At 45.0% G+C, this 23,464-nt stretch overlaps 1 protein-coding gene and 2 pseudogenes across 2 annotated transcripts in view; 2 read left to right on the forward strand and 1 right to left on the reverse strand.

Moving 5' to 3' along the window:
- The first annotated feature begins 227 nt into the window (after nucleotides 1–227).
- On the forward strand, nucleotides 228–776 carry LOC100584021 (annotated as a pseudogene).
- Nucleotides 777–13,409: 12,633 nt separating this feature from the next.
- LOC100584357 lies at nucleotides 13,410–14,881 on the forward strand (annotated as a pseudogene).
- Nucleotides 14,882–17,758: 2,877 nt separating this feature from the next.
- The window catches only part of ATP6V0A4 (ATPase H+ transporting V0 subunit a4), a 92,306-nt gene continuing 86,600 nt past the window's right edge, over nucleotides 17,759–23,464 (reverse strand). For both annotated transcript variants that reach the window (XM_003261397.3, XM_003261398.2), the window contains exons 20-21: nucleotides 20,814–20,985; nucleotides 17,759–18,182 (exon numbers count right to left, since the gene is read on the reverse strand). In XM_003261397.3, the coding sequence (XP_003261445.1) occupies nucleotides 18,089–18,182; nucleotides 20,814–20,985 (266 nt within the window). In that variant the 3' untranslated portion in view covers nucleotides 17,759–18,088. The remainder of the gene's footprint in view (nucleotides 18,183–20,813; nucleotides 20,986–23,464) is intronic.

Below are 23,464 nucleotides of genomic sequence, written 5' to 3' on the forward strand. Positions count from 1 at the left end.
TAGAGTTACTGTATGTGCTGTTCCACTCCTAGGTATAACCCCAGGAGAATTGAGAACATAATCTTATGAGTTGAATTGTGTGCCCATCAAAATTTATGTGTGGAAGACCTAACCCCTAGTACCTCAGAACGTGACTTGATTTGGAATTAGGATCATTGCAGATGTAATTCTTTAAGATAAAGTCAGCTCTTCCTCTTTCCCTAAGCAGCCTGAGGTAATCTGTGAAAATGGTTCACTATTCACTTGACCCGGAGAACTCCACAAAATCATGCAAATCAAGAGGTTCAAATCTTTGTGTTCACTTTAAGAACACTCATGACACTTCCCAGGTCATCAAGGGTATGCATATATGAAAAGCCACGAAGTATCTGAAAGATGTCACTTTACAAAAACAGTGCGTACCATTCCGAGGTTACAATGGTGGAGTTGGCAGGTGTACCCAGGCCAAGCAGTGGGGCTGGACACAAGGTCAGTGGCCCAAAAAGAGTGCTGAATTTTTGCTGCACATGCTTAAAAATGCAGAGAGCGATGCAGAACTTAAGGGTTTAGATGTAGATTCTCTGGTCATTGAGCATATCCAAGTGAACAAAGCACCTAAGATGCGCCGCTGGATTGACAGAGCTTATGGTTGGATTAACCCATGCATGAGCTCTCCCTGCCACATTGAGATGATCCTTACTGAAAAGGAACAGATTGTTCCTAAACCAGAAGAGGAGGTTGCCCTGAAGAAAAAGATATCCCAGAAGAAACTGAAGAAACAAAAACTTACGACATGAGAGTAAATTCAGCATTAAAATAAATGCAATTAAAAGTAAAAAAAAAAAAAGGGGGTCAGATGTGGTGGCTCTGCCTGTAATCCCAACACTTTGGGAGGCTGAGGTGGGTGGATCACAAGGTCAGCAGTTTGAGACCAGCCTGACCAACATGGTGAAACCCCGTCTCTACTAAAAATACAAAAATTAGCCGGGCGTGGTGGCGGGCGCCTGCAATCCCAGCTACTCAAGAGGCTGAGGCAGGAGAATCTCTCGAACCCGGGAGGTGGAGGTTGCAGTGAGCTGAGATCACGCCACTGCACTCCAGCCTGGGTGACACAGTGAAACTCCGTCTCAAAAAAAAAAAAAAACAGATGAAATTATACTGGAGTGGAGTGGGAATCTTACCCATTGTAACTGATGTCCTCAAAATGGGAGAATTTGGACACGGAGACGGCACACAGGGAGAATGGTCTGGCAACACGAAGGCAGAGATGGGGGTGATGCATCTACAAGCCAAGGAACCCCAGGGGTTGTCAGCAACCACCAGCAGCTAGGGGAGAGGCATGGGTCAGATTCTCCCTCCCAGCCTCAGAAAGAACCCACCCTGCCAAAACCTTGGTCTCAGACTTCTAGCCTCTCGAATCATGAAATGATCAATTTCTCTTGTTTAAGCCACTCGGTGCATGGTGCTTTGTTATGGCAGCCCTGGGGAACTGATACACACGTCCATGCAAACACTCACACATGAATGGTCAGAGAGGCATCATTTATCATAGCCAAAAGTAGGAATGGTCCAAATGTTCATCATCTGATGAATGGATAAATGAGATGTGGTCTATCCATACAATGGAATATCATTCAGCAATAAGAAGGAATGGAGTTCTGATACTTGCTACATCATGAATGAATCTCAAAAACATGCTAAGCAAAAGAAGTCATATAAGACCATATATTGTATGATTCCATTTATATGAAATATCCATTTATATGAAAATTCACAGAGACAGAAACAGATGAGTGGTTGCCGGGGGCGGAGGAGAGTAGGGAGTGACTGATAATAGGTGTGAGGTTTCTTTGGCAGGTAATGAAACATTCTGGAATTTTACCATGGTGATGGTTGCACAACCTTGTGAACATACTCAAGATCCCTGAATTGTACCCTTTTCTTTTCTTTTTTATGGGACACAGTCTCACTCTGTTGCCCAGCCTGGAGTGCAGTGGCGCAATCTCAGCTCACTTCAGCCTCTGCCTCCCAAGTTCAAATGATTCTCCTGCCTCAGCCTCCCAAGTAGCTGGGACTACAGGTGCCCACCACCATGCCCGACTGATTTTTTTGTATTTTAACTAGAGACTGAGTTTCACCATGTTGGTCAGGCTAGTCTTGAACTCCTAACCTCAAAAGATCCACCCGCCTTGGCCTCCCAAAGTGCTGGGCTTATAGGCATGAGCCACCGCACCCAGCCTGAATTGTACTCTTTAAAACGGTGACTTTTATGTAGGTGGATTATGTCAATTATATATTTATTCCTTTTTTAAAAACAGAAAAATAAAATAGTAATGCAAATCACAGCGGCAGACTTTAAAACCAAAAGGAATCTGGCTTTTATAGTATCTTGGAATAAAACGATTCAGTCTGATGGAAAAATAGTATTTTTAAATCCTAGTGAGTTCATTCTAAGTTCAGTTACAATTAAAATGCTTAACAATGAGTTCAGTCTTCAGTCAACATTAAATCTCTTCTATCAGTCATGTTTTATGATGTCTCATACCAATCTAAACATATTTTACAATTTTAACAATCTTAAAGGTTTACATTTTAGAGGGGCAATAAAACAATTTCCAGCAAGTCTCCTTGTTTTCTATATTGAACAGCAAGAAACCTGGAAATCTTCCACTTACTTCTGAGCAGAACAACTTTTGTTGTTGTTGTTTTTGAGACCAAGTCTCGCTCTTGTCACCCAGGCTGGAGTGCAATGGCGTGATCTCGGCTCACTGCAACCTCCGCCTCCCAGGTTCAGGCGATTCTCGTGCCTCAGCCTCCCGAAAAGCTGGGATTACAGGCGTGTGCCACCAGGCCCGGCTAATTTTTGTATTTTTAGTAGAGATGGGGTTTCACCATGTTGGTCAGGCTGGTCTCGAATTCCTGACCTCAGACGATCCGCCCACCTTGGCCTCTCAAAGTGCTGGGATTACAGGCATGAGCCACTGTGCCCGGCCCAAGTTTTTATTTAATTTAATTTAGTTTATTTTTGAGACAGAGTCTCGCTCTGTCTCTGCCTCCCAGGTTCCAGGGATTCTCCTGCCTCAGACTCCTAAGTAGCTGAGATTACAAGCATGCACCACCATGCCCGGCTAGCTTTTGTATTTTTAGTAGAGACAGGGTTTCACCATATTGGCTAGGCTGGTCTCGAACTCCTAACCTCAAGTGATCCAGCACTTTGGGAAGCCCAGGCGGGTGGATCACTTGCATCTGGGAGGAGGTTACAGTGAGCTGAGATCACGCCATTGCACTCCAGCCTGGGTGACAAGAGTGAAACTCCATCTCAAAAAGAAAAAATAGCCTTATGAGTTTCACATCAAGTTTTGCTACAAAATGGAATTGAAGATATCCATCATTCTTTCAAAAAGCATGTGTGTATGCATGTGTGCTGAGAAGACTACAAGCAGTATCACGTTGTTTAAATAGTGAGAAAGGGGTAGTGGTGGGAGGTGAAGCTGCAGAGGTGGGCAGGGCCAGAAGCACCCCACCTGCTGAGCATGAATTGCATTCTATAGCCACTGCTCCCCAACATTGGGCCAAACACATATAAACCCTCCATGCAAAAAATATGTGACACAGGCCGGGCACGGTGGCTCACGCCTGTAATCCCAGCACTTTGGGAGGCCGAGGCGGGCGGATCACGAGGTCAGGAGATCGAGACCATCCTGGCTAACACGGTGAAACCCCGTCTCTACTAAAAATACAAAAAATTAGCCGGGCGAGGTGGCGGGTGCCTGCAGTCCCAGCTACGCGGGAGGCTGAGGCAGGAGAATGGCGCGAACCCCGGGGGGGCGGAGCCTGCAGTGAGCCGAGATCTCGCCAATGCATTCCAGCCTGGGCGACAGCGAGACTCCATCTCAAAAAAAAAAAAAAAAAAAAAAAAGTGACGCAAATACATATTACAGTTTTTCAGATTGCCATTTTGTATAACAAAAATCAACATAATAGCATTATTGACTTCATAGCCGTTATATATTTCTGATTAAAAAATAATAATATTTTGTTTCTATGATATGAAGAAAATTAAAATGTGGCATAGTTTTAGGCAACTGATGATATAAAAGAAAATAAAATTCCTTTTGGTCTTGACATTAGACCGCTAGAGAAATAGAATCTTCATATGCAACCCTTGGTCCTAGAGTGAACAAGATTTACATGGCCATAAAAAAAGGGGCTGTTTATTCATTTTCAGGTTCATAGTCAACCTACAGAGTTTTTTTTTTTTTTTTTTTTGGAGTCAGAGTCTGGCTCTGTCCCCCAGGCTGGAGTGCAGTGGCACCATCTCGGCTCACTGCAAGCTCCGCCTCCCGGGTTCACGCCATTCTCCTGCCTCAGCCTCCCGAGTAGCTGGGACTACAGGCACCCGCCACCACGCCCTGCTAATTTTTTTGTATTTTTAGTAGAGACAGGGTTTCACTATGTTGGCCAGGATGGTCTCGAACTCCTGACCTCGTGATCCGCCCACCTCAGCCTCCCAAAGTGCTAGGATTACAGGCTTAAGCCACCGTGCCCGGCCCAGAGTTTTGAATAAAACATATAAGACTTGATTGTGGTTTCAGGATGGAACAAAATGTCAGTATCTTTGACAAGGGGACAGCCAATTACATATAACAAAGGTGAGAGTTGGAAGTCAGTGAGGAAAGGTGGACGGATTGGTAGGCATCCTACCCAAAGGATCAACATGCTAACTAAAATTCACATAATAAGGACTAGAGCTATAAGTGTACTATGTATAATTACAAAAATAGCTAAGAGAATAACTAAAGATACCTATAACATATTGGGAGAATAGCACAAAGGAAGGGAAATTATGACCTAAATAATTTTTCTTGTGAGTAATGGATTGATACTGCCATAAACCAAGAAATAAAGTATAATTATATTGTTTTAATCATAAAAGTAATCACTCAGAAAACTAAAACATACAATAAAAAGAAATTTCTTGCCAGGCATGGTGGTTCATGCCTGTCATCTCAGCACTTTGGGAGGCCAAAGCGGAAGGATTGTTTGATTGCTTGAGGCCAGGAGGTCAAGACCAGCCTAGGCAATATAGAGAGACTTCTTCTCTACTAAAAAATTTTAAAAAATTAGCTGGGCATGGTCACAGCTACTTGCAGGGCTGAGGCAGGAAGATGACTTAAGCCTAGGAGTTCCAATCCAGCCTGGATGATAGAACCCAGAAGAAAGAAAGACAGAGAGAGAGAGGGAAAGAAAGGAAGGAAAGAAATAAAAAGAAAGAGAGAAAGAAAGAAAGAGAAGAAAGAGAAGAAAGAAAGAAAAAGAAAGAAAAGAAAGAAAGAAAGAGAAAGAAAGAAAGAGAAAGAAAGAAAAGAAAGAAGAAAGAAAGAAAGAAAGAAAGAAAGAAAGAAAGAAAGAGAAAGAAAGGAGGGAGGGAAAAAGGGAGGGAGGAAGGAAGGATGGAAGGAAGGAAGGAAGGAAGGAAGGAAGGAAGGAAGGAATGAATTTCTTTGGGGATGTGGGAAGCTGAAGCAGGAGATTGCTTATTTCTGTTGTAAACTCATTTTACTATTTGATTTGTTGCCATGTGCCCTTATTATCTCAACAAAAAAATTTATAAATTTAAAGAAAGCTAAACAAAAAAACAATATGAAACTTACATGTTTAATAGACTCTCTTACAGCTCAGGAAGGAAAAGATGGAGGCATCAGGGACATGAAGAATACATACAGCGGCTGGCAAATCTATGAAACTGTGTTCACCCGCACCGTACCTTCACATTAAAGGGAGTTATAATTCTTCTCTGTCAGATTTGCAAGAATTTAAAAGACTGATTATACCAAGTGTAAGGGAAATAGGCACTCGAACTATTGGCAGGCATGTAAATTGGTACAACCTTTCTCAAAGGCAATGAGGCATTGGATGACAGAATTCTTGACTGAGCAATTTCACTCTGAGGACTCATCCTCATGAGATAGTCAAACAGGTATACAACGATATAGGTGGGCATAAGGAAGGTCACCACACTGTTGGTTTTTTTTGTTTGTTTTTGAGACAGAGTCTCACTCTGTCGCCCAGGCTGGAGTTCAATGGTGCGATCTCGGCTCACTGCAACCTCTGCCTCCTGGGTTCAAGTGATTCTCCTGCCTCAGCCTCCCGAGTAGCTGGGATTACAGGTGCCTGCCACCACGCCCACTTAACTTTTTGTATTTTTAGTAGAGATGGGGTTTCACCATGTTGGCCAGGCCAGTCTCGAACTCCTGACCTCAGGTGATCCACCTGCCTCTGCCTCCCAAAGTGTTGGGATTACAGGCATGAGCCTCTGTGCCGGCCCACACTGTTGTTTTAACAACAACAACGACGACAACCACAACAAAAGAATTAGGTACAACCTAAATGCTCACCAGTAGAGAAGCAGCTAAGCAAATGATAATATATTCCCATAAAAGAATGCCATATAGAAGCTCTTAAGTAAGGCTATTGAGTGTTGAACTGTGTTTTCCAATATTTATCTATATAATGATCCTGATTTATAAAATTATTATTATTTTGTTTGTTTGTTTTGAGACAGATTTTCGCTCTTGTTGCCCAGGATGGAGTGCAATGATCTCGGCTCACTGCAACCTCCGCCTCTTTGGTTCAAGTGATTCTCCTGCCTCAGCCTCCTGAGTAGCCGGGATTACAGGTGCCCGCCACCACACCCAGCTAATTTTTGTATGTTTAGTAGAGAGACAGGGTTTCACCATGTTGACCGGGCTGGTCTCGACCTCCCGACCTCTGGTGATCCACCCTCCTCAGATTCCTAAAGTGCTGGGATTACAGGCATGAGCCACCATGCCTGGCCAATTTATAAAATTATTTAAATACATACTTTTATAGATGGAATGATTTCAGCAAAGCTGTTATCCAAAACTGTGTTTAGTCTTTCAACAAATATTTCTTGAGCACTACTAGGTATCAGACAATAAAATGCAATGAAAAGAGCTCCTGTTTCCAAAGAACTTGCAGTCTACTGGGGAAGAAAGACAAGTATTCCACCAGGCACAATGGCTCACACCTGTATTCCCAGCACTTTAGAAAGCCGAGGTGGGCAGATTGCTTGAGTCCAGGAGTTCGAGACTAGCCTGGGCGACATGGCAAAACCCCATCTCTACCTCAAATACAGAAATTCAGTGGGTGTGGTAGAGCCCACCTGTAGTCCTAGCTACCTGGGAGGCTGAGGTGGGAGGATCACCTGAGCCTGGGAGGTTGAAGCTGCAGTTAGCCATGAGCATGCTACTGCACTGCAGCATGGTCAACACAGTGAGACTCTGTCTCAAAAAGAAAAAAGGCAAATATTCAGGTATGACAAATATGGCGATAAGGTTAGTGAAGGATGCTCTGGCAACATAAGAGAGGGCCCCTTCTCTTGTGAGTCTTGAGACCTAAGGGGGCTTCTGTAGGGAAGTCTAAATTGAGACTTCAAAAGAAGTAGTAGTTGACCAAGAGAAAAAGGGTGACATTAGAATTACTTATAGGGTTTAGATTTTAGGTTTCTTGGTTCTCTTTTTTACTTTATATTTTCATGCATTGTTTGAATTTTTATTTTTTATTTATTTGTTTTTATTTATTTTGGGGCAGAGTCTCACTCTGTCTCACCCAGGCTGGAGTGCAGTGGAGCTCACTGAGCTTCCACCTCCTGGGTTCAAGCGATTTTCCTGTCTCAGCCTCCCCAGTAGCTGCGACTACAGGCGTGTGCCACCGCGCCTGAGCAATTTTGTATTTTTAGTAGAGACAGGGTTTCACCATGTTGGCTAGGCTTGTCTTGAACCCCTGACCTCAGGTGATCCGCCCACCTTGGCCTCCCAAAGTGCTGGGATTACATGCGTGGGCCACCGCTCCCAGCCTAGTTTGAATTTTTAGAAAGACTGTTTTCCTTCACCAAGAATTCTTTTTTGAAAAAATGAACCACTAAGGACATGTTGACATGTTGCCCACAGTGCTCCCTATGCAAGGCAGGTCTGTTTTTTGTTTTCTTTTTTCTTTTTTTTTTTGAGACAGGGTCTTGTCTGTTGCCCAGGCTGGAGTGCAGTAGCATAAACATGGCTCACTACAGCCTCAACCTCCTCCTCCTGGGCTCAACCGATCCTCTGGCTTCCTCCTCCCAAATAGCTGGAACCACAGGTGCACACTCCCATGCCTGGCTAATTTTTTTTCTGTTGTTGTTGTTTTTTGTTTTTGTTTTTGTTTTTGTTTTTTGAGACGGAAGTTTTCTCTTATCCCCAGGCTGGAATGCAATGGTACAATCTTGGCTCACTGCAACCTCTGCCTCCTGAGTTCAAGTGATTCTCCTGACTCAGCCTCCCGAGTATCTGGGATTACAGGCGTCCACCACCATATCCAGCTAATTTTTTGTATTTTTGGTAGAGATGGGGTTTCGCCATGTTGGTCAGGCTGGTCTTGAACTCCTGACCTCAGGTGATCCACCTGCCTCAGCCTCCCAAAGTGCTAGGATTACAGGCATGAGCCACCGCGCCCTGGCCTGCCCAGCTAATTTTTAAAATTTTGGTAGAAACAGGGTCTTACCATGTTGACCAGACTGGTCTTAAACTCCTGGGCTCAGGCGATCTTCCTGCCTCAGTCTCCCAAAGTGCTGGGACTTACAGATGTGAGCCACCATGTGCAGCCAAGGCCTGTGTTTTTGTGCCACAGGCCCCCACCTGCTCTCCATTACTGGCCATGACCTATTGGGCCAGGGATAGGCACTTGATCTGGAGACGATCAAATGATTGGTCAGAAGTCCACAGGGTAGCCTGGCATAAGAGGCCCTGTTTGATAGTGGTGATGGGTGCACAATATTGTGAATGTGCTACATGCCACTGAATTTTTCACTTTAAAACTGTTACAGGCTGGGCATGGTGGTGCATACCTGTAATCCCAGTACTTTGGGATGTCAAGGTGGGCGGATCACCTGAGGTCAGGGGTTCAAGACAAGCCTAGGCAACAGAGTGAGACCACCATCTCTACAAAAATAATAATAATACTAATACATTAAAAAATAAAAAATTTACAATGGTAAATTTGAAGTTATGTGTATTTTACCATAGTTTAAAAAAATTAAAAGTACAAGAAAAAAATTGCCAAAAAAATACAGGTACCCAGTAAATGTTTGTAGCAGATATAAGCCACAAATTACAAGACAAAAATATTAAGATTCTAATGGCCATTCTGGGCAATATAGTGAGACCTGGTCTCCACAAAAAAAGTTTTTTAAAAAAGTAGCCCTGTGTGGTGGCACGTGCCTGTGGTCCCAGCTACTTGGGAGGCTGAGGTGGGAGAATCACTTGAGCCTGAAAGGTGGGGGCTCCAGTGAACCGTGATCACGCCACCCACTGCACTCCAGCCTGGGCAACAGAGGCAGACCCTGTCTCAAAAAAAAAAAAGAAGAAGAAGAGGAAGAGGAAGAACAAGAGGAGCAGAAGGAAGAAAAGAAGAAGGAGAAGAAGGAGGAAGAGGAGAAGGAGAAGAAGAAGAGGAAGAAGGAGAAGAAGAGGAAGAGGAGGAGAAGGAAGAAAAGAAGAAGGAGAAGAAAGAGAAGAAGGAGGAGGAGAAGAAGGAGAAGAAGAAGAGGAAGAAGAAGAAGAGAGAAGAGAAAGAAGAAGGAGGAAGAAGAAAGAAGATAATCCCAATAGATTCACAGGCAAATTGTAGGAACAAACAATTCACAAGAGGACATGTAAATTATAATTTTAAAATCTTTAGGTATAATTTTATGCTAACTAAATTAACAAACATGGAAAGGAAAGAAGGAAGAAAGGACAGAGGAAGGGAGGAAAGAGGAAAGGAGGGAAGGAAGAAGTAATGAAAAAGAGGAGAAGTTGGCAGGAATGGAGAGAGGGAAAAAAGAAAGGAAGGAGGGAGGTGAAGAAACGAAGGAATGAGGGAAGAATAGAGGTGGGAATGAAGCAAGAGGAGGAAGGAAAGAATGGAGGGAAAGAAGGAGGGGAAAAGAAGGGGTGGGGGGGAAGGAAGAAAGCCAGTAGTCATGGTGAAATCGAGATTAAACTTACTCCATTTCTTCTGCCTGCATTTCCTCATCTGGGAATAATTCTACCTGCTGGTAGGAGAAATCGCTATTGCCTACCCAACATTAGGGCTTCCCTTGTACCTTGCTGGTGGCAGTGGCCACTGAGATGCAGGTGAAAGTTGTTGGGGCTTCAGGGAAAACCTTCTTCTGCCCCTTGCCTCTTCCTCACACCCCCTCGCTAGACTAGAGGCAGGGTGGCTGGCCCTCTGGCTGGCATCTCAGGTCATGATGCAAATGGAAAGATGGAAACTTTGGACCAAATCTGGCCAGCATAAGTCAGGAACAGCCTGGAAACCGAGGGCCAGGAGATCTCCTGCAGCCTTGGACTGCTCACCTCCAGACACCGCATACGAAGGAAAGAAATATACCTCTTAGGTCCAAGCCACTGTGATTTCTGGTCTCGGTTACTTGCAGTTTTGTGCAATTCTCAACTGATAAACTTTCTCTTAAGTGTGTGATGACAATGAAACGAGATGATGTTTATAAAATATGTCAGTGTGCCATTGCATCAAAAGTCCTCATGGTAGTACTGTCTCTCATCTCTGAGCAAAGCCATCGAACAAATTTTTACAACTTCACCATAATCACAAAGCATTTACTCAGGAAATGTTTTAAAGTATGTACAGACTGGGGGCGGTGGCTCACACCTGTAATCCCAGCACTTTGGGAGGCCCAGGAGGGTAGATCACCTGAGGTCAGGAGTTTGGGACCAGCCTGGGGAATACGGTGAAACTCCGTCTCTACTAAAAATACAAAAAATTAGCTGGGTATGGTAGCACATGCCTGTAGTCCCAACTACTCGGGAGGCTGAGGCAGGAGAATTGCTTGAACCCAGGAGGCGGAGGTTGCAGTGAGCTGAGATCATGCCACTGCACTCCAGCCTAGGTAACAGAGTGAAAGTCCATGTCCAAAAAATTAGCTGGGTATGGTAGCGGGTGCCTGTAGTCCCAGCTACTTGGGAGGCTGAGGCAGGAAAATCGCTGGAACCTGGGAGGCAGAGGTTGCAGTGAGCTGAGATTGTGCCATTGCACTCCATCCTGGGTGACAAGAGCGAAACTCCATCTCAAAAAATAAAAAAGTAATAAAAATAAAAATAAAGTATCTACAGTTACCAAATATATATATATATGTCTCCAAAAGGCATTTATTGCTAATGTTCTGCTAATATTAGAACACACTGGGATCGAATAAAAAATTACCCAAAGGGGGGAGAAAAAGTCACTTGTTTTCTAAAATAGGTTGATTTTATTTCACAGGTAAACTTGAGTGGTGTTGGGAAATTGTGATCTCAGTGTGCTACTTTCCTACTGGAAAATAAGACCTCAAAACCTCACCAAACTAGTCACTTCATCTTACTTATGAGAGGCACAACAAAATGGATACTTTTCACCAAAATTCTCCTGTGTTCTACATTGCAAAATCAACATATTTTAGAGAAAGAAGAAGCTTTTCAAACTTCAGTTCCTCCAAAGGCATAGTTGGTGCAGGGGGTGGGGTGAGGGTGGAAAAAAAGGGCTGGTGGTGAGATGCGGCTCAGAGGAGCAAGTCAGCCCTTGCCCCGCCACCGGAACAGCGTTCAGTGCTGGTCAATTGTCACACTGGTCTTCCCAATGCACAGCCCTTGAAGATAATCAGGGCCGGGTGGGTCCCCAGTGTCAGGGGAATTTGCCAAGAGGGGGAAGAAACAAACATACAGGTTTACCTGCAACAGAGAAAGTCCTCATTCACACCCTATTAGGATACAGAGTTTTCAACAACAGGATTCCCTTGGTGGAGCAAGTTGCAGGGCACAGGGCTGTTGGCAGGAGATTATCAGGACTGTAGCGTTCACATCTGTACCTTGGAAAAGGGCTTACTCTTTAAGTCATTAAAAGGACACTCAAACACAAACTCAAAGTTAGTTATCATATATATGAAATGTATTTTTTGGTAGTCTCTAGAGTTTTAGCCAAAAGCTACGTGAAGAAAGAAGAGAACAACATGTTTGAGAGATGCATATGAGGAACATTATTGAGAGATAGAGCTTGTGATCTTAACTCAGAAATGGAACACTGGAAAGGCTGAGTTGACATCCTCTGTTCTTTGCTTCCCTATGTCTTTTTTTTTTTTTTTTTTTTTTTGAGACAGAGTCTTACTCTGTTGCCCAGGCTGGAGTGCCGTGGCGTGATCTTGGCTCACTGTAAACTCTGCCTCCCAGGTTCAAGTGATTCTCCTGCCTCAGCCTCCTGAGCAGCTGGGATTAATTAGCCAGGTACCCACCACCATGCCTGGCTAATTTTTCTGTCTTTTTAGTAGAGACAGGGTTTCACTATCTTGGTCAGGCTGGTCTTGAACTGCCGACCTTGTGATCCACCCGCCTCGGCCTCCCAAAGTGCTGGGATTACAGGCGTGAGCCACCGTGCCCAGCTGGTTTCCTATGTCATTCTAAATCCTTTCTAACCCAGTAAGAGGATGGATGGATGGATGAATGGATGGATGGATGAATGGCAGATGGATGATCAGTTAGACCAACTCAGGAAAGTAGGGAATAACATGGAAAAGAATGCTTCGCATCCCTCACCATCAGTTCCTAAAAAGCTACAGTGGGAAAGTAATCCATGACCTACCTTCACAAAACCTGGTGAGAAACTGATAGATTGGGGATTTACCCTGAAACTCAAGGCTCAGATAGAGATCAAGCTTCATTAAAACAAATTCTAAAGGACTGATTGACATTTTATTCTATTGTATTTTGTTATACTGATTTTTTTTAACCAGAAATAATTGGGCCACAGTAGATCTTTTTTAAACTGAGTTCTGTGTGTGATGTGTGATGTAACTTGTTTTGCAATACCCAAGGAAATTTTTATGCTCCATTTGCCTTCAGCCACAAACTTACAATCAATGCCCCACCCCTGCCCTCTACAGCAGCAGGAAAAAATAAGTCCACATCAATGTTGCCCACAAGTTTCTCACCTCTGTATATTCCTTGGACAGCCTTCCAATTTCAGGCTCTTTTGCTCCCTTCACCGTGGCCAAGTCTTAGACGGAAGTTGGAGCACCGATGGCTTCTCAGGGGTGTCCAGACTTGCGTTCCCAAGACGCCTGGCTCCCTGGTCTTATCCTCTCCTTTCAGGTCGGGTCTCAGATCCGGATTCTTTAAGGGCCAACTTCGCATTCTGGGCAAGTGAATGACACCTAGGGCACACCCTCTTAGCAGCCTGCACCTGATCTCCTTTTAAAGGGGAAATTACATTTCTCGTTAAGACTGAAAGAGGCTGCCGAACTTTGGAGGAAATTACTATGTTGTTCTCACGACAGCTGGAGGAATTTCTGAAAGAGAAGACCTAGGCAAGGGGCAGAGGGAAGCTCTGCCCTTGCAAACATTTGCTCACAGCCATTATTTAGAATTAAGAGGCAGGTTCATGCCCATCCTGTCAGCCATAACCTGCAGGGTGGCAGGCATGCTGTAGCCCCTGGTATAGGCCATGGTGCCCGCCACCCTGGAGCTGCCTGTGCTGTACATGGAGCAGCCTTTGCAATGCCAGGAGTCGCTGAGTGGCCAGGCTGTGAGCTGGTCGTGGGTCAACTCTGTGGGCCTCAATGTCCCTGCTTCTGTTCATTATTCCCATACAGACTTCAATGTGCCTGACTTCCCTGATTACCATTGCATTGAGATTTTTGATGGGACAAAGTCTTCAAAAGAGGATGGCGAGGCTAGGAAAGGGTTCTCCTATTTGGTAACTGCAATAACTGCTGAGGGTGTCACATATGCTGCCAAGAATGTCATCTCCCAGTTTGTTTCCAGCATCAGTGCTTCTGTTGATGAGTCGGCCACGTCGAAAATTGAAATCAAGTTATCTGATATTCCAGAAGGCAAGAACATGGCTCTCAAATGGAGAGGCAAATCCCTGTTTGTATGCCATAGAAGGAGACTGACCAAGAAGCTGCAGTTGAAGAGTCCCAGCTGAGGGCCCACAGCATGATTTAAGGGCCAGGTGCAGTGGCTCATGCCTGTAATCCCAGCACTTTGGAAGGCCGAGGTGGGCAGATCACTTGAGGTCAGGAGTTCAAGACCAGCCTGGCCAACATGGCGAAACCCCGTCTCTACTAAAACTACAAAATTAGCCAGGCATGGTGGCATGTGCCTGTAATCCCAGCTACTCGGGAGGCCGAGGCAGGAAAATCACTTGAACCTGGGAGGCAGAGGTTGCAGTGAGCCGAGATCGCACCGTTGCACTCCAGCCTGGGCAACAGAGTGAGAATTTGTCTCAAAAAAAAAAAAAAAAAAAAAAAAGAAGAAGAAGAAGTAAAGGACAGGCTGGGAGTGTTGGCTCACACCTGTAATCCAAGCACTTTGGGAGGCCAAGGCGGGTGAATCATTTGAGGTCAGGAGTTCGAGACCAGCCTGGCAAACATGGTGAAACTCCACCTCTACTAAAAATACAAAAATTAGTCAGGCGTGGTGGTCCATGCCTGTAATCCCAGCTACTCGGGAGAATGAGGCAGGAGAATCGCTTGAACCTGGGAGGCGGAGGTTGCAGTGAGCGAAGATCACGCCACTGCACTCCAGCCTGGGAGAGAGAGCAAGACTCTGCCTAAAAATTAAAAAAAAAGATAAAAAAGGAGTGAAGAATGAGTGCAATGCCTATCAGGGTAACCCATTCGAGTTTCTTTACTAGGCGTTTGCATTCATCCTGTTGTGCTGTGCACCTATTGCAAATGAAGATTTTGGTGGTGATTACTGCCCTTGCTATGGGTCACACAGATGCATCTGGCAGGATCTGGAAGGGGCCTGCACCTCTTGAGCTTGGAGCTCCCTCATATGAGTTCACCAGTTAGGAGACAGTCATTGTTGGTTAGAGACTGGGACTCAAGTCGTAGGCTCCTTTCAGTCTTTGTGTCACTGTAGGAAAGTTATTTGAGAGCAAGCCTTCTGAACTTCAAGTTGCTTGATTTGAAATATTTAAGAAGTGATAATGTATTTGCAAACATTACTGTGAAGTAAATTGAATTTAATGTTGAATACGTTCAAGCATTCACTTAATGAAACAACTGTTAAACATTGTTACACTGTCATACACTTGAAAGGTGTAATGTCTTTTAGGTAATCCTAATTTTTTGCTTTTTAAAAAAATTTTTATTTTTATTTATTTTTTTGAGATGGTGTCTTGCTCTGTCTCGCAGGCTGAAGTGCAGTGGCATGATCTCGGCTCACTGCAACCTCTGCCTCCCGGGTTCAAGTGATTCTCCTGCCTCAGCCTCCTGAGTAGCTGGGATTACAGGCATACACCACCATGCCTGGCTAATTTTCATACGTTCAGTAGATGTGGGGTTTCACCAGTTGGCCAGGCTGGTCCCAAAATCCTGGCCTCAAGCGATTCACCCACCTCGACCTCCCAAAGTGCTGGGATTACAGGTGTGAGCCACCATGCCTGGCCTAATTCTAATTTAAAACTACATGGTGGTATATAAAAATTAAAAAAAAAAATAGAATTAAGGGTCAACAGGCTGGTGGTCCATTTAAGCACAGTGTTCTTTTTAGATAGTTGCTGAGAAGGACAGTAGTGAGCTGAGAACCTGAAAATCGTCCAGTGGCCATGGCAGCATGGGGTTGGTAGATTTCTTATCCCCCCATTTGCATGCTGTCTTAGTCTATTCTCCCAGTTCGACCATCACTGACAGTATCTCCTCCACACCCAGGGCTTTACAACCACCTTTTCTACAGTCCAGAGAGGTGGAGATCATTATTTCCATTTGGCAATGAGGGGGACAACTCCATTTCTTTCCTGAGGGCACTCATGATAAAGCATCAAAGTTGGGACTCAAGTACACCTTCTGACCTTAGCTATCATTCTTTTGCTCAATCTCATTAAGTGAATATTGAGCATCTAATATGTGCCTTCCACTGTGCTGGAAAAGTCATGATACTGACATGGAAGGTGACACAGAAGCTGCCTTTTAGGTTTGAGCAATGCCGCTTCCATGAGCACCAGTCAGCTTTACCACACACAGGGCACGTGGGCACTTAAAAAACAGGGTCTCATCCAAAGCATAATTTTGAATTTAATCAGCTCTTTTAGAACTTTACTAACAATGAAAATTTAGAACTGGCCAGATGCGGTGGCTCACACCTGTAATCCCAGCACTTTGGCAGGCCAAGGCAGGCGGATCACTTCAGGCCAGGATTTCGAGACACCAGCCTGGCCAACATGGTGAAACCACGTCTCTACTAGAAGTACAAAAATTAGCCATGCATGGTGGCGGTTGCCTGTAATCCCAGCTACTCAGGAGGCTGAGGCTGGAGAATTGCTTGAACCTGGGAGGCTGGAGATCACAGTGAGCTAAGATTGCATCGCTAAACTCCAGCATGTCCCTGAGATAGAGTGAAGCCCTGTCTCAAAAAAAAAAAGAAAAATTTAAAATTAAATAAGATACTATTATTTTGTAAATTGTAAAAGCACTAAAAAAAAAAAAAGATAATTATGCTTAATTCTATCAGTATAGTTACCATAAAGATAATAATCTACATGGATAAAGTCCATTCAGACAAAACAGTCAGTGGGGCCGGGTGCTCATGCCTGTAACCCCAGCACTTTGAGAGGCTGAGGCGGGAGGATAGCTTGAGCCCAGGAATTCAAGAACAGCCTGGGCAACATACTGAGACATCCCCTACCCATGGCAACTCTACAAAAAACTAAAAATATTAGCTGGGCGTGGTGGTACACACCTGTAGTCCCAGCTAGTCAGGAGGCTGAGGTGGGAGGAACATTTGGGCTTGGGAGGCTGAGGCTGCAGTGAGCTGTGATCTCACCGCTGCACTCCAGCCTGGGCAAGAGTGAGACCCTACCTCTCTCTAAATATATGCAAACATATATATCTTGTTTATCATATATATCATATATTATATATATCTTGTGTATCATATATATATGATATCGGACTCAGGAGTTTGCTAGTGCAGGCACTTAAGAAATGACTAATGACTTTGGTGCCCACAGAGCCAGGGAGTAATGGGCCAGACCTCTTGGTGGTTTCCCTCCCAGCACACCATTTTCTGAACTTGTCGAAGCCTCCAAATCTCTTTCTCCAGTTACTCCAGCATAATGTGCATTGACAGTAAACAAAGTCCTTGATGATGTCATGTTGTCACACTTCATTTCACAGGATTTAGCATCCAGAGAGCCACACCGGGGGCAGCCATCCCTCCAAACAGAAAACATTATCTCTTCTTCCTCAGTGAAAATTCATGAGAAAGTTCCTAAGCTTGTAATGCTTAGCCCTAGACAAGGAAAAAAGGTGTTTGAGGAAGGAGGAAATGAGAAAATAGAATATGCATGATCCTTCTCTGGGATTAGTTTGTGTAGCTCTATTGTTCAGCTTTGGCCTATAATTGTCAGTAGTAAATGGTATGGAATAATTTTTTTTCTTTTCGAGATGGAGTCTTGCTCTGTCACCCAGGCTAGAATGAGGTGACTTGATCTCGGCTCACTGCAACCTCCACCTCCTGGATTCAAGCAATTCTCCTGCCTCAGCCTCCCGAGTAGCTGGGATTACAGGCACCTGCCACAAAACCCAGCTAATTTCTGTATTTTAGTAGAGACGGGGTTTCACCATGTTTGCCAGGCTGGTCTCAAACTCCTGACCTTGGGTGATCCACCCACCTTGGCCTCCCAAAATGCTAAGATTATAGGCGTGAGCCACTGCACCTGGCCGAATAAAGACATCTTAAGGAAAAAGTGAATGACTCAGATGTTTATTTTCTCAAATACAATATTTAAAATATTGCAAGAAGACATCTGTTTAGCATTCTCCCTTCATTTGTCAATTATTTTATTATTTGAGAATTAATACCCCACACGAAGACAATATCACTTGCCAAAGTCCTTCCTCTGACGTGGTTAAGTCGTATCAAATCCACAGGCTGATATCCAAATAATACACAGCTCCATGCTCCAGGTGAGCCAAGAGCAACCTTCCCATTGAATGCCTTGCGGGGGTTGTTATCAAAGACAAGACTGAACTTCTTTCCTTGGCATGGAGACCGCCGCGGGAGGTGCAGCCCTCAGCCTACTCCTCGGCTGTGCCATCCAGGATGTGTTTAAAGGAGAATGGAGAAAACTTGTAACCATCCCCGACATAGAACTTGTTCTGGAACTCAACCCTGTTGTTGTGGGGAGGGCGCGGGGTAAGAAATGGGAGATTGAAACACATCAGTTAGAGGCTGGAAGGTGGAGGGAAGGAGGAAGCAGAGCATTTGTAAAATCAAGCACAAGGTCAGAAGGGTTGGCCACGGCAGGCACCCAGGCTGATGGCTGCCAGGAGAATCCTGAGGATTTTTTTTTTTTTTTTTTGAGATAGAGTCTTGCTCCATCACCCAGGCTGGAGTGCAGTGTCGCAATCTTGGCTCACTACAACCTCCGCCTCTCAGGTTCAAGAGATTCTCCTGCCTCAGCCTCCTGAGTAGCTGGGACTATAGGCATATACCACCATGCCTAGCTAATTTATATGTGTGTGTGTGTATATATACATATAAAAAAATATATATAATATATATTATATTATATATATTATACATATATATATTTTTTGAGACAGAGTTTTGCTCTTGTGGTCCAGGCTGGAGTGCAATAGTGCGATCTCAGCTCACTGCAACCTCCGCCTCCCAGGTTCAAGCGATTCTCCTGCCTCAGCCTCCCGAGTAGCTGGGATTACAGATGCCCACCACCACGCCCAGCTAATTTTTGTATTTTTAGTAAACACCAGGTTTTGCCACGTTGGCCAGGCTGGTCTTGAACTCCTGACCTCTGGTGATCCACACACCTTGCCCTCCCAAAGTGCTGGGATTACAGGTGTAAGCCACTGCACCCAGGCCATGAATCTGAGGATTTTTTAAGCCCTTCTCTCATCTGTCTCTTACCACCTTCCCCTTCCCCTCCCCTTCATTTCCTCCAGGCCTCTCTGCTTGTGGGCTCATGGCCACAGCATAACAACTCTTCCCTCATGGAAGGAGCTTCCCTACCCCCATGACAAGCCAAGACACCCTCACTGTGCAGCACTCTCTCATGTCGTTTTCCATTTCCAGCTAATTCTAAAATGTGGGACTCACATAGAACGCAAAGACCCTTGACCTGTATTTTTGTAACTCACATAACTGATATCATGTTGGACCATTTATGTTTTGTTTTATTTATTTATTTATTTATTTATTTATTTATTTTGAGATGGAGTCTCGCTCTCTTGCCCAGGCTGGAGTGCAGTGGCTTCATCTCGGCTCACTGCAAGCTCTGCCTCCCGGGTTCCAGCCATTCTCCTGCCTCAGCCCTTTGAGTAGCTGGGATTACAGGCATGCGCCACCACCCCAGCTAATTTTGTATTTTTAGTAGAGACGGGGTTTCTCCACATTGGTCAGGTCACGAACTCCCGACCTCAGGTGATCCGCCCGCCTTGGCCTCCCAAAGTGCTGGGATTACAGGCATGAGCCACCGCGCCCGGCCTCATTTATATTTTATTAAGTTACGGAGTTCGGTTCATCTCCTCAGTGACATGGAGGGGAATGATGTCATCATGGAGGCAGGGGATGCTGTGGCTCTCCTCACTCAGTACATGAAATGTAAAGGCTTCTTTATGAATAGTGGCCATAGAGGGAGGAAGAAAACATCAGGGCAAGCTGGGTACAGTCTCTGCAGCTGAAGGGCATGCACTGCACACTCAGAATTCTTGGTTGAAATGTAACTTGGAAGACAACCAGAGGCCTAAACATGTTTCCATATTCATCAACCTAACGATGGCTGATTGTCGCTAGATACATCTGTGCATGTTCAGGGCTCCCTGTGATCTTCTTCCTCCTGGTGGTATCCTCCTTCTCTTTCCACTTTTGAGACTTTCATACCTTGTTGGTATAATTCCTCTACTCAACAACAAGAGCCAAACATCCCAGATTCACTGGGTGCAGTGGCTCACGCCTGCAATCCCAGCACTTTGGGAGGCTGAGGCAGATGAATCACTTGAGGCCAGGAGTTTGAGACTAGCCTGGCCAACATAGGGGAACCCCATCTCTACTAAAAATACAAAAATTAGTTGGGTGTGATGGTGCATGCCTGTAATCCCAGCACTTCAGGAGGCTGAGGCGGGTGAATCACTTGAGGCCAAGAGTTCGAGTCCAGCCCAGCAAACATGGGGAAACCCCGTCTCTGCTAAAAATACAAAACTTAGCTGGGCATAGTGGCAGACGCCTGTAATCCCAGCTACTCAGGAGGCTGAGGCAGGAGAATCGCTTGAACCTGGTAGATGGAGGTTGCAGTGAGCCAAGATTGCACCACTGCATTCCAGCCTGGGCAACAAACTGAGAGCCTGTCTCAAAAAAAAAAAACAAAAAAAAAAGCCAAACATTCCAGATTTTCTAAGCATGTCTTCCCTGAGCCTATCTCAGACGCCACCTTGCCAATACTTGGAAGTGTCACTTGGGTTAAAGCCAATTGTAATAACAAATGAACACTGATCATCTAAAAGGAAAGGAGTAAATGAGAACTGACATATATGAGTGTCTGAATGAGTATGAATGAGTGTGTGTGTGTGTGTGTATATATATACATATATATGTGTGTATATATATACACATACATATATTACATCATTTAATATTACACCAACAGATGACTAAACTAAGGTTCCAAAGAGGTATGTAAGCTGCTAAAGTCACACACAGCTCACGATCTGAACCCAGTCGGCTGGCCCCACAGCCCACTCCCTTTCCCAACATCACATCAAGCTTCCACGGGACAACCATCCTTACCAGTGCAGTCGCAGGGCGTGCAGGAAAGCAGAGAGGCCCTCCATGATCAGAAGGATGGCTACTGTCAGGACAGCAAATACGGCAAAAATAATAAAAACCCCGACGATTCCTCCCCAGCCTCGCATCTGAAGGCCGTTGTTCATCACCATAGTCCACAGCACTTCAGACAGTTCTGCAAGGTACGAGAAACCACTGGGATTATCTTGTAAATGCATATTGTTATTTATTGTATTTTCTCATCTTTTTAATTTAAAAAAATATATATATTTTAAATAGAGACAGGGTCTTACTCTGTTGCCTAGGATGGTCTCCAACTCCTGGCCTGAAGCAGTCCTCCTGTCTCAGCCTGCCAAAGTGCTGGGAAATCAGGCGTGAGCCACCACATCCAGCCCAGATTATTATTATTTTATTATTATTTTTTTGAGACAGGTTCTCACTGTGTCACCCAGGCTGGAATGCAGTAGTGCAATTATGGCTCATTGCAGCCTTGACCTCATGGGCTCCAGTGAACCTCCCACCTCAGCCTCCTAAGTAGCTGGGACCACAGAAGTGTACTGCCACTGTCTGTTAATTTTTTTTTTTTTTTTTTTGAGACAGAGTTTCACTCTTGTCGCCCAGTCTGGAGTGCAATGGCGTGATCTTGGCTCACTGCAACCTCCACCTCCCGAGTTCAAGCGATTCTCCTGCCTCAGCCTCCCGAGTAGCTGGGACTACAGGTTTATGCAACTACACCCAGCTAATTTTTGTATATTTAGTAGAGATGGGGTTTCACCATGTTGGCCAGGGTGGTCTCGATCGCTTGACCTCATAATCCACCCGCCTCGGCCTCCAAAGTGCTGGGATTACAGGCATAAGCCACCGCGCCCGGCCACAGCGTCTTCTTTGACCAGGAAGTGGTTACATGAATGTTTGCTTTACAAAAATCCATTAGGCTGAATATATATTTTATGCATTTTTGTAAACATGCTATATTTCAAAGTAAAAATGTTTTTAAAAAGATTAAAATCCTAAATATATTTCAAAAAATGTTTAGCTAATATTTATTCAGTCACTGCAATCTACAAGGGCACATGCCAGGTACTGAGTGCATGAGCTGAGTTCAGCCTCACTCAGGAAAGTGGCTCTTTCCACTCTTTGGTGGTCATGGGTCCCCTCTGGAATCTGAAGAAAGTCATGAATCCTTTCCCTAGAAAAATGCACACAGAGACGCCCAACATCTTATACATAGTTTCAGGGTATTTACAGAAAGCCTGAAGTTCAGCCACAGACTCCAAATTAAGAGCCAAGTCAGAGGAATTCAAAGCAGCTTACACATATTATCTCAGTAAGGCCCGTATCAACCCTACAAATTAGGTTTTATGATGCCCATCTTATAGATAAGAAAACTAAAGCTCCAAGAAGTTCAGAGGCAAATGCCACACAGCCCCCTCTGGCCTGTTCCTATGACACCACCACCCCCCTCACTTCCCTACCCCTTACCTCCTCAGCTGTTTCCCACATCCCCAGCTCTAAAGGTCTTTTCTACACATTTCTTACATGCCCATGGAGTCTCTCAAAGGCTGACAGTCAGGGAAGGTTTTAAAAGGCCCTGAGGGGAGTGAAATCCAAGAGGACAGAGGTCATGGATGGGTATCGGAAAAAATTCAGACTCTTAGCTGAGTTCCTGTCCCCAGCGAACTGCCCTACAAGGGCTCTCACTGTCCAAGCTACATAAGTAAGGGTCCATGCTTAGGTGTCCCTGGTCACAGAGCACATGTGAATGCTTCTTCCCTAGTTATCATGCCCAACAGCCTGGGACATGCACCGTGCAGGGAAATACCATCATTACATCCTTGGCTTGAGACTTGAAGGCCCCTGCTAAAAGGTCACAATGATGTGGCCCAGAGAGATAGAGGCCTGTCACTTGCAAGTGGCTATCAGAACATGATAAAAGCAGAGACATGGAACGCAAGGAAGAGGACCGCTGTTTGCTTGCTGCCTCCCAAGATCTGGTTTTCTGCCTGCTACAGTGATGCAGAGTCTTTCACCAATGGGAGCAGCTTCACCCCCATCTAGTTAGACCTGTACCTGAGATTTACAGTAGAAACTCCAGTGCTTAGCATTCGTGTGATCTTCACAGCTCAGGCTATGTTCGTTTCCTTGCACAAACTCACATATGCAGACTTTCACGTGCACACAAATGCTTAGATGCACACTCAGCCCTGCGTGTATCCGCAGCGCAGACACCCACGAGCGTGTCTTTACTTCTGTGCACTGATGTGCATTCGTGTGAAGTGGCTATCCCAGGACTGTTACCCACTTTGTTCCTTTTTTTTTTGAGACAGAGTCTCGCTCTGTCACCCAGGCTGGAGTGCAGTGGTGTGATATCGGCTCACTGCAACTTCCCGCTCCCAGGTTCAAGTGATTCTCCTGCCTCACCCCCTCCCAGTAGCTGGGATTACAGGCGTGTGCCACCACACCCAGCTAATTTTGTATTTTTAGTAGAGAGGGGGTTTTACCATGTTGGCCAAGCTGGTCTCGAACTCCTGACCTCAGGTGATCCACCCGCCTTGGCCTCCCAAAGTGCTGGGATTATAGGCGTGAGCCATCACGCCCGGCCCCACTTTGTTCCCTAAAGTGGATCTCAGCGCTTCAAGTAATCAGTGGTGCTA

This window comes from Nomascus leucogenys, chromosome 13 (assembly GCF_006542625.1).
Source record: "Nomascus leucogenys isolate Asia chromosome 13, Asia_NLE_v1, whole genome shotgun sequence".
NCBI lineage: Eukaryota > Metazoa > Chordata > Mammalia > Primates > Hylobatidae > Nomascus > Nomascus leucogenys.